This window comes from Ciconia boyciana, chromosome 5 (genome assembly GCF_034638445.1).
Source record: "Ciconia boyciana chromosome 5, ASM3463844v1, whole genome shotgun sequence".
NCBI classification, from domain to species: Eukaryota; Metazoa; Chordata; class Aves; order Ciconiiformes; family Ciconiidae; genus Ciconia; species Ciconia boyciana.
The window spans coordinates 54,371,359-54,384,015 of NC_132938.1; the positions used below are offsets into that span (position 1 = coordinate 54,371,359).

At 40.5% G+C, this 12,657-nt stretch overlaps 1 protein-coding gene across 9 annotated transcripts in view; it reads left to right on the top strand.

The window, feature by feature from the left end:
* The window catches only part of BMPR1B (bone morphogenetic protein receptor type 1B), a 296,363-nt gene that overhangs the window by 265,327 nt on the left and 18,379 nt on the right, over nt 1–12,657 (top strand). For all 9 annotated transcript variants that reach the window (XM_072862758.1, XM_072862757.1, XM_072862759.1 and 6 more), the window contains 2 exons: nt 9,172–9,274; nt 10,246–10,348. In XM_072862758.1, coding sequence (XP_072718859.1) covers nt 9,172–9,274; nt 10,246–10,348 — 206 coding nt within the window. The remainder of the gene's footprint in view (nt 1–9,171; nt 9,275–10,245; nt 10,349–12,657) is intronic.

The window sequence follows — 12,657 nt, forward strand, 5'->3', positions numbered from 1 at the left end:
TTGATTGTTTCCATATGAAATATTCTGAAGGTAGGAGTTTGTTTTGAAAGGTGCATGCAGTTAATGAGAGAAGACTTAATGGAGATGTATTGAAATGTCAGTAAATGCTTATAAATTTATAATCACTCTCTATAGAACACCATTTATAAGAACGCTGCTCTTGGTGTGTGTCTTTGCAATAGCTGAGCTATCTTTTGTAGGTCCTCAAGGCTTTGTTTTTTTTCTTGCTTCCGTGCTAAAAGGAAAGCGATCTTTTTCTTGAGGTGAAGTGTTGAGTATTTTCTTATACTAGCTATAGTCTTCTGTTTGGTTTTGTGTTTAGAGTACTACAAACTTCTCATTTGGGTTGAAGTCTCCTTCCTCAGATCCTTTTGCCTCCCTGGGGAGGGGCACGTCCAGCTGTGCACAGTCCCCTTGAAGACTCAGCCTTGGTCCGTGTTGCACTGACACTGCCTGAAGCAGCAGAGGTGACTGAGTGTACCTGTGATGGGACCAAGCTGCTGTTCCCCCACCCAAAAGCAGCTCTTGCTGGACATATACTATTGCTATTGAATGAGGGTGGTGGTCAAACACCTCTGTCTTGGCTTGAGGTGCACGTACAGTTTGCTTCAGCTGCAGCAAAGTAGGGCTGAGCTCTTCATGTTCCACATGAGGAATTTAAACTTTTCTGCTTACTTAGAGCAGGTGGGATACTGGAGATGTTCACCATCAGCTGTAGCCTAGTGGAGTAGTGGGAATGTGAGAAGCATCGAAGCAGGGCACAGATGTGAGCCCAGCTGCAATACCGGTTGGGTATGCAGTGCTGTTTGAGGTGAGACAGTCTAACATTGTGTCAGCTCCTCAAGGCAGCGCATTAAAAAGATAGATGGGGAAAGCCTAAGGTTGCTGAAGGTATCAATTGCTTTGTTGGATTTTTGAGTGGTGTTTTGTAGCCTGACTTAACTCTGCTCAGCCTGCAGTTTCACACTGAAGTGTATCAAAGTTTTGATGACAACTGTAAATACCATTTCCCCTTTCTATCCTCTTCCTTCAAACCCATCCTCTAGCCAGGAGTTAGACCTAACTCCTCTCACATGGCAGTCAGTTTAAAAAGCTGTAAAACCCCACTCTGATAGCAATTTGCAGATCCCCTGCAGTGTGAATCAGCTGTTTCCTGTTCCTGCCCAGCCAGAGCCACTGCTTTCACACATGCTGTCTCACACACGCAGGAACAGGGAAGTTGCAGATGGCTTAAATCCATGAATTAGGAAGCACAAAGGGATCCATGTTAACGAACCCATTGAACAAGGTTTATACCCCATCTGGGGAGGCCTGCTGTTGCACATTGCTTCGTAGGCATCATTGACATTAAGTATTTTTCATGTTACCAGGAACTATGAGTAAATATCCTATTAAAATAGACTTGTACATTTTCCCTCAGTGCGATGTTTTAAGGAAACTCTCTTCAGAGTCCTCCTTACAGTGTCAAATACCAAACTTGTTTTTAGGTGTTAATGCCCAAGGATAGGCAGTTAAGTGATAATAAAACACAAAATTATAACCCCTTTTTCTTCATAATCTTTGCACATTTCAGGCTTGAATGTTTTACTTGAGTGACAAAATTATTTTTTTCCAATTTAGACTTCAAAATAATAATTGAAACTGGAATTTATCCATCAAATATTAATCACTTTTCTGTCTGGGAAAATGGAAACAGTCAAAAGACTTGCATTAGAGCTACTCCTCTTTCCTATCCTGTGCTGTCACCTGAGCAGTATCCACCTTGCCACTTGCCCAGTGAGCAACAGGATAAGTGGAGAATTGCTGAAGGGTTTGGAGTAATATAAAACAAAAAATTTAACTTAAATTAAATACCCTGCCTTCATGGCTTGTCAGCAATAATCCTTTTCAGGATGGTGATCATTGCTATGGCTCCCCCTCCCTTGGTGTGAGAGCTGCAGTGAGGTACCAAGGACACAACACCCTGTGTTTTCCCTACATCTGCTTTTAACTGTTAGTCTGTAATAATTTGCTTCTTAAATTCCCTACTATGTAGCTGGAATTACAGCTGGAAAGTGAAATGGGATGTTACAGAGAGAAGAGGGTCTGAAGTTTACTGTTGGGAAAGAGTAGTTATTAGGTCTCTGGTTAGCTGGCTGGGTTGAGAGCAAGTTTCAAAATATTTGACCAAGACCAACCAGGTTAGCAGGGATTATTTGTTTCCCCTGTGTTTTGGGATCATCCTACTAGTCAGGCAGTAACTTTCATATTTCATCCTAGCCCAGATGAGTGTTGGCACACAGTTTTAAAGCACTCAGGAATTCTCATTGAACCTCACTATAAAGGAAGTTTCCCCATATTGAAGTTCAAGCAGTATTGATTGCAGTGTGTTTGTCTGAAGAATAAATGAACTGCTCCAGATTAAGTTATTGCATTAATTATCTGCTTCCCTCAGATGTAGCCACTAAAAGCCCTTTACATTTTATGTTTAAAAAAAATCAAACCTCTTGTCAGCTCTATCAGTCTGTTAAACTTTGGGCTGTGCTTGGACCTGCAAAGCTTGGATCTGCCAGCCCTGTAGGGACAAGCCAGCACGTGCTGGGGCACCCAAGGGCCTGGTAAAGCCCCGACACCCAGGAAATTCACTGAGCACATCCATAGCCCGGGCTTGGGCTCTGGAGAGCATCAGGCACTGTCCCTACCGTGGCTCTCACCAAAGCAGGGAAGCCTTTTGTGTGCCCAGGAGCAAGGAGGGCTCTGAAAGTTCAATGGGAAAGTGTTTCCAGCTGCGTTTAAATTAAAACTCTCGGAATAAAATAGCTAGTCCTATTGCAATCACCATTAAAAATATCTCATAAAAAGCAGTCTGCCATCCCACCTGAAGATTTTGGTCTGCTACCACAGGTATTTATCTATTAAAGTATAGATCCTGCCTGTAGTACCAGTAGTCTGCACATTTATATAAAAATGTGGACATCTGGTGGCCATTTAAAATCCTCTCCATAATTGTATTTTTAGAAATTTAAAAGTCAATATTCTTTAACCACATCTGTATCAAATCCTCTAACAGCCTGCTATGTTCCTATACAGAATTTCCCTTTCTTTATACTTCCGCAGCTTAAGTCCAATAATACTTTAGGGAGCTAAGGATAACACTGCAGCTTAAAATGCAGATTGGTTTCTATATCAACAGAAGAGCAGTAGCTCTAGTTAGAGTGTGCTTTAAAAAAATGGGGCAATCCACAAGCACAACAAGTTTTAGAAGACCCATTACAGGGTCATCTCATCAAGAGAGGGTTAGTGGCAGGGAGCAGTGAAAGGGGGCCAAGCCAGGAGCTGAGGGTGATGCTGGGCCCAGCCATATCCTCACCCACCAGGACCCCATTTCCCCAAGGGTACCCAAACACAATGGGCAGAGATGGCTCCCTCAGTGGTCCTTCACATGGCTAGTAGTGATCTAGATCCAGGCAGGAGATGGGGCTGGAGATAAGCACTCCTGTACCATCACTCAGGTTTGATGCTCAGACCTGAGCTTAAATGGAGCCCCTGGGCAGGGGGTGTGTATGGGTGGGGGGGTCCCAGGTGGGGCCACTCTGAGCAGTTGAAGCTCATTAGTGCACTCGGGGCCCTGACAATTAAGATCTTTGCAGAAGGTTTGCAATCCTCTGCTTGTAAAGGGTGTGTTAACCTGCAGCGTGTTGAAACTTTATTCTTCTTTCTGAACATCTGTGCAATTCATAAAAGGCTTTCAGTAAAGAAGCTCAAAGCTGCTTTGAACACAACCAGGACCTTGTTTTACTGTTCCATTTCAAGTTTTGTGTGTACAAAGTGAATGCACGGGCAGTTGTGTCTAATCATAATTAATTGCATATTTTAAAAAGTAGTGTTAGATTTAATTGGCTTTGACTGTAATGGGATTGCAGTAAAGGCAGAGGCTGATTAGGTGCCTTGTTGTACTCTATTTTCCATTCACAAATAAATGCTGACAGTTTTAAAGATCGGGCTGATAGAGTTTAATTTCTTATGTGTTGCCTACTGGTCTTAATTGTGTTTCTGCCCAACTGTGCCTTGAGGTAGCTTTGGTTATCTAAAGCAATAAAATAATTAAGTTGCCTTTTCAGTGTTACCAGAGGTGATAATTCACTTGAGTGATGTTATTTTCATTCTCCTGTTCTCCAGATGATAGGATTGAATTTTCTTTGTAATTTGGTATGCAGAAGGAAGACGACTTCAACAGTGGGCCAAATTAGGCAACTTTTCATTTAAGCAACTTTAATTTTTAGGGTAAAGTTGAACTTTTTCTGATAAAGGAACTATGGTGAGATCTTACAGGTTAGCCTTTCAATTTTTTTTTATGTTTATTTTTTAATGTAATCCTTATACAGGACTGTACCGGAGACAGTTAAGTCCCCTTTGATGATTAAAACAAAAACCCAAAGGTCAACCAAAGAGACAAGTTCTTGCAAGCTCCAGTCTTTCCTTGCCCCCTCTTCCAGGGCTGTATGTCTCATATGTGGCTCAGCAGGTGACTTCGCCCCCAGTGTTTAAACTGAAACACAAAGTCCCCCTCCCACGCTTTTCAACTGTGCCCCAGAAATTCCTCATTCTTAGTTTTGTTTGGGGCTTGCCCATTAAGTATTTAATATAAACCTTAAGCTAAATAGTAATGCAAGTCCAGTCTCCCTGTATTGAGACCTGTTGCATTACTCTCAGTTTTTTAGCGTGTGGGAGTACTTTGGTGTGACTGTGCAGAAAGTGCTGGAACACCTAAGACTTCTCTTGCATATTGTATTTACTTATACCAAAAAAAATTTCAAAACAGCAAATATCCATGTTAAGTCTATCCTAGCATTAAAGAAGAAACTACATCATACAAATTCAGCTGCAGTGTAATCTTAAGGTCAAGTAAAAGAAAACATTTGGTCTGTGTTTAAATTTTGGAGACAGAAGAAAGGAATAAAAGAAGGAGGGAAAAGGAATAGAGGAAGATGAGTAGCTTTATTTTGACTATTTGCTTCTTGATTGTTCTCGCATCTACTGAGATGGATTTTGCACATAAGTGAAAGGTGCTAGAGAGCCCTGGTGAAAATGCAGAGGTACCCATGCTTGGTGTTATTGCTATGCCCCAGGTTGTTCTATGAGGTCTATAGACCTGTCAAATCTCATACAGTCAGCCTGGACAGTTTCTAAGGCTCTCCCTCACAGATTGGCATAATGGCTTGTTTTCTGCATTGTGACCCCACGTGTCAGGAAGAACTGTTTGATCTAATTTGTGATTTGGTAGAACAATGCAAGACACATTTGGTGGGCTGGGTCATGTCTCAGTCTTCGGAGAGTAGTATGGGCAGGTAGTATAGAAAAATATTGATTGATAGACCTATATATGATACATGAAAAGATGCTCTGCTAGGATGCATTGGGTACCCTCCTTTCTCTCTGTGTTGTAGGGTCATTGTCGAGCACCCAGCGAGCCAAAGGTACCGTACACAGCAGAGCGTGCGTGGTAGGACCAGCATCACCATCTTGGAGACTAGTGTGGCCAGAAATAGTGGCCTGCTGTGAGCCAACTTCTTTGCTTTGGTACACCTGTATGCCTCTCCTTGCCTTCAGAGTGGCTGTGCAAGCATCTGAAGGTGCATCTGGCTCAACAACTGTGTAATGCTCTTCTCACTTGGTTTCATGTTACTTCCCTGATGCACAGCTGCTAACTATATTATTTTTTCTGAAAAATTAGGCTGTGTTGAACACATTTACAGTGACTCTTTGTTTTATGGATGGTGTCCAAAGACAGTGTTTTGCTAAATTTCGCCTTCATCATCCTCCTTAAGTGAAGGATGCTGCAAAATACATGAATTAGATGCAAATTGGGAGCCAGCCAATTTTTGAATTAGATTATTTCAGACAGTCTTTACAGAAGAATATGAACTTCCCAGTTTGTGTGCATAATATAATCTAACATTTTTTAATCATTTTTAAAAACAGTGTAGAAACTTGTCATGTTGCGTTGGATGGAAATAAAAAGATGCTGTAGCTCTTTCTGATACCAAAAGCAGGAGTATAAAGAGGAGGAGCGGACAAAAATAATAATACTCATATGGACTCAATTGCAAATAAAATTAAAGATAAGGAATCTTTTTATCAAGTTATTTAACCCATCTGTTTGTGATAGGCACTGAATGAGGGAAAGACGTTGCTTTTCCAAGTTATATATTACCATCCCTGGCTGTGTCACGCACACAGAGAGCAGGACAGGACATCTTCAGCAGTCAAGTTTTGGTAGCTGAGGTATAGCATCTTCTCTGAGAAATGGCTGTTGGCCAGTGAGGACATCTGTGTGAGCAGCTGCAAAGCTGTTGGCCTCTGTTCCTCTCTTCTGACATTTAGTAAAGGTCTCAGTTAAGATCTCCTCTTTCTTTCTGGTAATCTGTAATTGTAGCAGCACCTTCTACATCAGTGTCTGTCAGTGCTTCCACTATTAACTCCCTCTATTTTCCTGGCATTTAACTTGGCTGTAAAAATTCACTCTTGGCAAATATGTGGCATACCAAATCTGTGCTTATTAGTGATCACATCCAAAATGTATTTAATCACTCTCCTGCACCATACTCTAATAAGATGATGCTTTAGTGGAGGAGGTTATTGGATGTGTACCTGGATGTATTCAGTAACATCAGGTTGAGTTCCTTCTTTACACATCATTTGCAGAATCATATTACACAGAATTCAAACTACAGAGTTTAAGAAAATACTAATTCTATACTACACATTTTTGCTAGGAAGTGGCAAATGGGGTTTTTGTATTGCTTTGCATTTATCAGCGATGTACCTATGTTTCTATTTGTGCAGTCACCAAAATAAACATAAAATTGAGATGATGCAGACTTATCTGACATGTTATAATAGTAAGAACAGTTTCATTTCTACCATAGGCAGGTATGAGGTAGTGTAATCAATAAAACAGCAGGGGTATGCCCTGCCCTTTACTTGCAATATCCATCTGACATCCTGTGAACCAGGAAAAAAGGTCGGGGGCAGGAGGGGGTAAGCAGGTAAAAGATACTTCCTTCTTTTCAGAAGAGTCACTTCTACCTCTTGCCCAAACACCTGAGAAATTTTCAATAAGATAGTGAGTTCTTACATTGCATGAAAATTCCTTATTATTTTCTTAGAGGTAGAAGAAGCCGTACCAATGTTTATTCTGCTCAGCATTGCTATTTTTAATTGTCTCGCACTTTTCCTTCATTACTGTTGTCTGTAAAGAACATGATTTATCCTTATTGTTGGAGATTTATAACTTTTCCCTCTTGCTCTATCCAATCTGATTTTGTTTGTCTTTTTAAATCTGGAGTAAAATTTTCAGAGGGACTAAAGTGCTTGAGGAGCCTGAATTTAATTTTCAGAAATGAGCTAAGAATCAGAGTCCCATGGCAAGCCAGAAAAAAAAAAGAAATAAAACTGCTGACTTTCCTGATTCTTTTTTCCCTTTTGCAAACAATTTGACTTTTCTTTCCCCTGCTTTCCTTTGGTGAACTGAGCATTTTGGTTTTTGCTGGGGACTGTTAGCTGTGGAGTGCATTTTTGTGTTTCACTTGATTGCAATTTATTGTTTTGTTGCTCTGTCCCCTGGGTTAAACTTACTCATTACTTTGAATCAAAGGCACCATGCAAACAAATAAAATCTAATCTAATATAATATTCTACTCTAATGGATTCCTTAAAGTCTCTCTTCTTGGCAATCCTATTGTTCCTATCTTTTAAGCTTAGGCAATGAGATCAAGGTGGTTGTTGCCCAGAAGGGTTGCCGTCTCCTTTGCCTTACTCGTATGCACAATGTCAAAGAAGGGTAGAAGTCATTGCTTGCTTCTCCGAGAAGCTAATTTGTAACGTGTAACTGGTTACTTTTCAAATCCAGAAGTCAATAACCCGTGATAGATTATTATTTGAAGTAATAAGCTTACTGTGGCTAGACCCTGCACCACTAATATAAAAATATGCCACAGCAAATGTTTGACATGATCCTATCCAGCATCTCTCTGTCGTGTAGCTAATACTTACAAATTGTGTTTATCTCTTATATGTGTAACTGTGCCTCTCGTTTCCTACATCTTCATTGCCTTTGCTGTTGTTGCTCTGTTAGACTCTCCTTTCGTTCGAGTAAGGAGCAAATCATCTGAAATCTTGCTGTGTTTAAATTTTCTAATGCTTTTTTCTTTTTATTTCCTTGTTTTAACCGAGTTTGTTTCTTCTCTTCTGAAAAATACTCATTGCACATAATAACCAGTGTTATTTTCCTGGGGAAATAACAGAATATTTTATTTTTATGTGACTTAAATGTCTCATATTAAAGAGTTTTTTCTTTATTTTTGGATCCTTCCTGCAAATCGGTCAATTTGTGTTTCTTACATGTTACGTATCTCCCTCAGAGTGCTGAGAAATTAATGTACAGCAGTCTTAGTAAAAGGCAGCCACCCTGTTCGTGCCCTCCTCCCCCTCTTTCCATAGCATTCAGGCATTTGACCTTCATCGAGGAAGAACATTTATCACCAGCACCATCTAGCCATCTGTTAGTATACTCGTCCTCCCTGGTGCACGTTCCTGTAAACGGAAGCGTTATGGATCACTTTAGGCTTATAACCCAAGTAAACAGTTACGAAGGGTGTTGATGATAACTCAAGGACTCATACACAAGAGTGTTGCAGTTTGTAATATGGTTAAAACAAGAATCACAAATCACTCTTAATAATATTTTATGTTTAGTATCTCAAAAATGTTTCTTTCTTCAGGTCTCCACCGTGGTGCAAATATCCATGCCTTGTTCCCACACGCAAGGCAGACCTGCTGTAGCGTTGATGCTTGCGTTTATATAGGTCTCCAAAGTCTTAACACACTAATGGCCATAGGCAGAGAACTGAGATGTTTGTTAGTGGGGTTTATAGCTGTGAAATGTTGGAAAGGTAAGTGTGTCAACTCCAAGGCAGAGCCTCCTTTGTGTGTGCAAGAGCTGGTCCGCAGCGCTGTCGGCTGTTGGACTGCATTGCGAGAGGTTGCCTTGGGTGCCTGAGTCTTCCAGCCTGCCTTACATCAATTTGTTAATGGCAGACTTGCCTTGCAAGGAGCAGAGTTTAAGACTATATTCAGCAGCACATTTTCCACTTCAAAGCCTTTTCCTGATTCAGTATTTCCAATCCTCAGCACTGATGGCTACTGCTTCACCATAATAGAAGAAGATGAGTCCGGTGGACATTTAGTCACCAAGGGATGTCTTGGATTAGAGGGCTCGGACTTCCAGTGTCGGGTAAGGAAGCATTTGCTGCCAGAGTGTCGCTTGGCTTTTTGATAGCTTTCAATTAAAGTGCAGTCAACAGACATTACTGTGTCCATGTTTTTCTCTTCTGTTCATTTGGCAGTGGCTCCGCATTGATTGCTGAGGGGAGTGCATTTATATCCCCGAATGGTGATGTTATAGCTGCTCCTAACAATAACTTAAGTTTTTGGTTTTTGCACTGCTATTACTAGTAACACTCCCGCTCAGAGGAAGTTTGAATTTACAGAAATGCAGTCTAATTCCTGAAGTCTCCATGGCAGCTAAAGTTAGTTAGGATGTTATTTGATGGACTGCAGCAACCTTTATGTCTGACATGCACTTGCACTTTGATTTTGGATTTCTTGTGCCAGAAATTCCCTTCAAGTACAGTGATCACCTGATGGAGAGCAAATCTCACTGCAGGAATGGAAGGGGTATGGGCAATGGAGCAGAGTGGCTCTGAAGTGTTTGCCTTTCCTAATGTTAACCTTAAATGATTTTACATGAGTAAGGGAACTGTCTAACCATCAAGGTCCATGTAAGGTATTTTACCCAGCTTCTCATGAGAGCAGAAGCAGCAGCTAAATTAGTCCACACAGCAATTCCTGTATTATTGTGGCTAAACTGTTTTGAATACCCACGTTAACTTATTTTTGTAACATAAGTCTAACTGATGGACGCATGTGACACTCACAGTTCTGTCTTGCACCATTAGAGTCAATCAGTCCTTTCTGCAGCACTAGGGCACCAATAGAAATACGTTAGGGGTGAATTAATCTCTTAATTATTTAGATGAAATGTTGCTGGATATGCTTGGTGGCAGAAATCCTTACTCCACACATCCTAGAAATCTGTAACAGACCGCAGTCCAGCTAACAAGCACATCTTCCTCGCAAGTGCCAGAATGACCATGTATATTTACAACACAGATAATTACTGTGCTTTCTATCAAATTGTTGCAGGACACTCCTATTCCACACCAAAGAAGATCTATTGAATGTTGCACAGGCCAAGATTACTGTAACAAACACCTTCACCCGACGCTGCCACCACTGAAAAATCGAGGTAAGGGGAAGTAAATCCAGTCCCAAACTGACCTTTTCCTACTGTTGCTCTTTGTGCCTTAGGAAGAAACAAAGCCATAAGCAAAGCACCCCCCTCCAACTGCACATGATTAGAGAGATAAACTGCATTAAGCAGTATCACTGAATTCCTATAGGTCATGTGGGGAGTGGTGCCTTGACCCGTGGTTGCTGATACTTACTATTATTGCTATTGCATACATGCAGTGAGCACCAGATGCATTGGAGTCGCACAGTATTGTCCTAGCACAGACCTGCTGGCTGTCAGTGATCATCCCAAAGACTTAGGTTAGTTGTGGCAGAGGATGCCTCTTGCTGTTTATGTTTTTAGCCTGATAATAAAATTGAATCCTCTTTCTAGTCCCCGCAACATGCGTTACTGTTGTTCATAACTCCACACACATCTGGGACCAGGTCTCCAGTGGTTAATCAATCAGTTCAAGTTGACTGAAGTCCATTATGCTTTTCTTATTTAAAAGACCTGATAATCCAGCACTAGGACAATAACTAGTCACTAAAGCGGATTTTCTACTTGAAAAATGTAGCTGAAAATAGAATGTAGAGTAAGAATTCATGCACCGATTTATTTTTTTTTTTATTTGTTATTTGAGAACAAATGGCCGTGTATTAACTTAGTAGATTCTGGGGCAAGCTTTTAGCTTTTCTGTTTGTTTGTTTGTTTAAACATCACTTTCTGAAAGTTGGTAAAACTATTTTGTCTGGATGTTGCAGAATACATTTTAGAGAAATGTATTCCTAAGTAAGTGTAAATTCATCCATGATAAACTCTAGGCATTGGCAGCAATGGCCAAGGTTTGTGGTGGTCAGCATGGAGTTTAGTCTGCGAGAGTCAGTTCGAGGTTGCAGGAGTATTTGTAATCGTGGCATTCTGAGTTGAAAATCCAGATCAGTGTGCAGATGCACGCTTAATTACGCAAACAGCAGATACTTACACAAATGCATGCTCAGAGAAAGCCTTCGCTCATGTAAGCTGTTCCCTTCACGCCTATGAAATTCTGCACAGATGGGCTGCAGAATCAGGCCTATGGAGAGTAGTATGTAAATATTTCACTGTTTACTAGCAAGCCATTAAGTCAGCGAAAGCTCATAAAATTCTGACTTCCAACATAAGAGTTATGTACTACTTTGTTGTTTTTTTCATTTTAAGAAGTTCTTTGGACTGAGAGAGGAGCTCCAAAAGGAAGTCAATATTTGTTCACACTTACTTAGTATATCAATAAATATAATTTCAGTTTGGAAAACACTGCCATGATTTCTTCTTGCTGCGGACTGAGTTTATTCTATATTAAAACTACTTAAAAATACTGAACCAATGCCTAATGCTAGACATCTGCCTTATTAAGATTTTAGTTATTTGGCAATACTATCTGCTGCTTATACAGAAAGCAATAAAACAAGCTTTTGGTAGTGCCAGAAGTTGTTTGGATTGATGTTGGTTTTGCTCTGTGTGTGTATGGGGTAAATAAAGCATCACTTGGGCGCCGTGGTGGCAGACCCATTAAATAGTAGAGAGAATATTTGTTGAAAGAAAAAATTCATAGAATTGGAACAGGATTCTAGCTGCTCTGTGTTGCAAAGTTGTCTATTTTAGCATGACAAATGACAGGCGATGTATTCACTCAACATATTCTGAAGACTTTTGTTTGAAATAAGCTCTGCACTACCGGTATCCTGATATTATATTGTGGAAATACATTTCAGGAGCTGCCTCATTAAATGTGGCTGGACAGGGCTGAAGTCAGCGCCTTTATTAAAGCCTTAAGTAAAGATGTCATTCTTGGTGCCAGGCCTGTTTTAATTTGTCATTGCTGTATCCTAATGTGAAAGCTCAGAGAAAAGCCATAGTTTGCACTGTAGATCCTCACTGCAACCAGGTACAAATACTATGTACAAATACATGTTACTGCCAGTGCCCAGTACGATGGCTGTGATCGTTGTTTCTGTTGGAAACATTTAGGTTAGGCTGTGATTGACTGAGTACTGTTAGAATTGTATATCAAATTTAACATAAACTGTAAGTACAAAGAAAGAGAAGATGAACTTAAAAACAAGCTTCTAGGAACAACCTTATGACCTCCAGGATTCCATGAAAAATATGTATGTTCCTCAGCATTTAAAAAACAAACAGAAATTTGGCTTCTGATGAACTTACATCTGAGGTCGTATCTCATGGGAAACAGACTCTAGGGAGAGCGTCCAGCTGCAGGTCAGAGGTTGTTGAACTGCAAATTAACCTATGCACCAAGGTAACATCCACAAAGGCAAGCGACT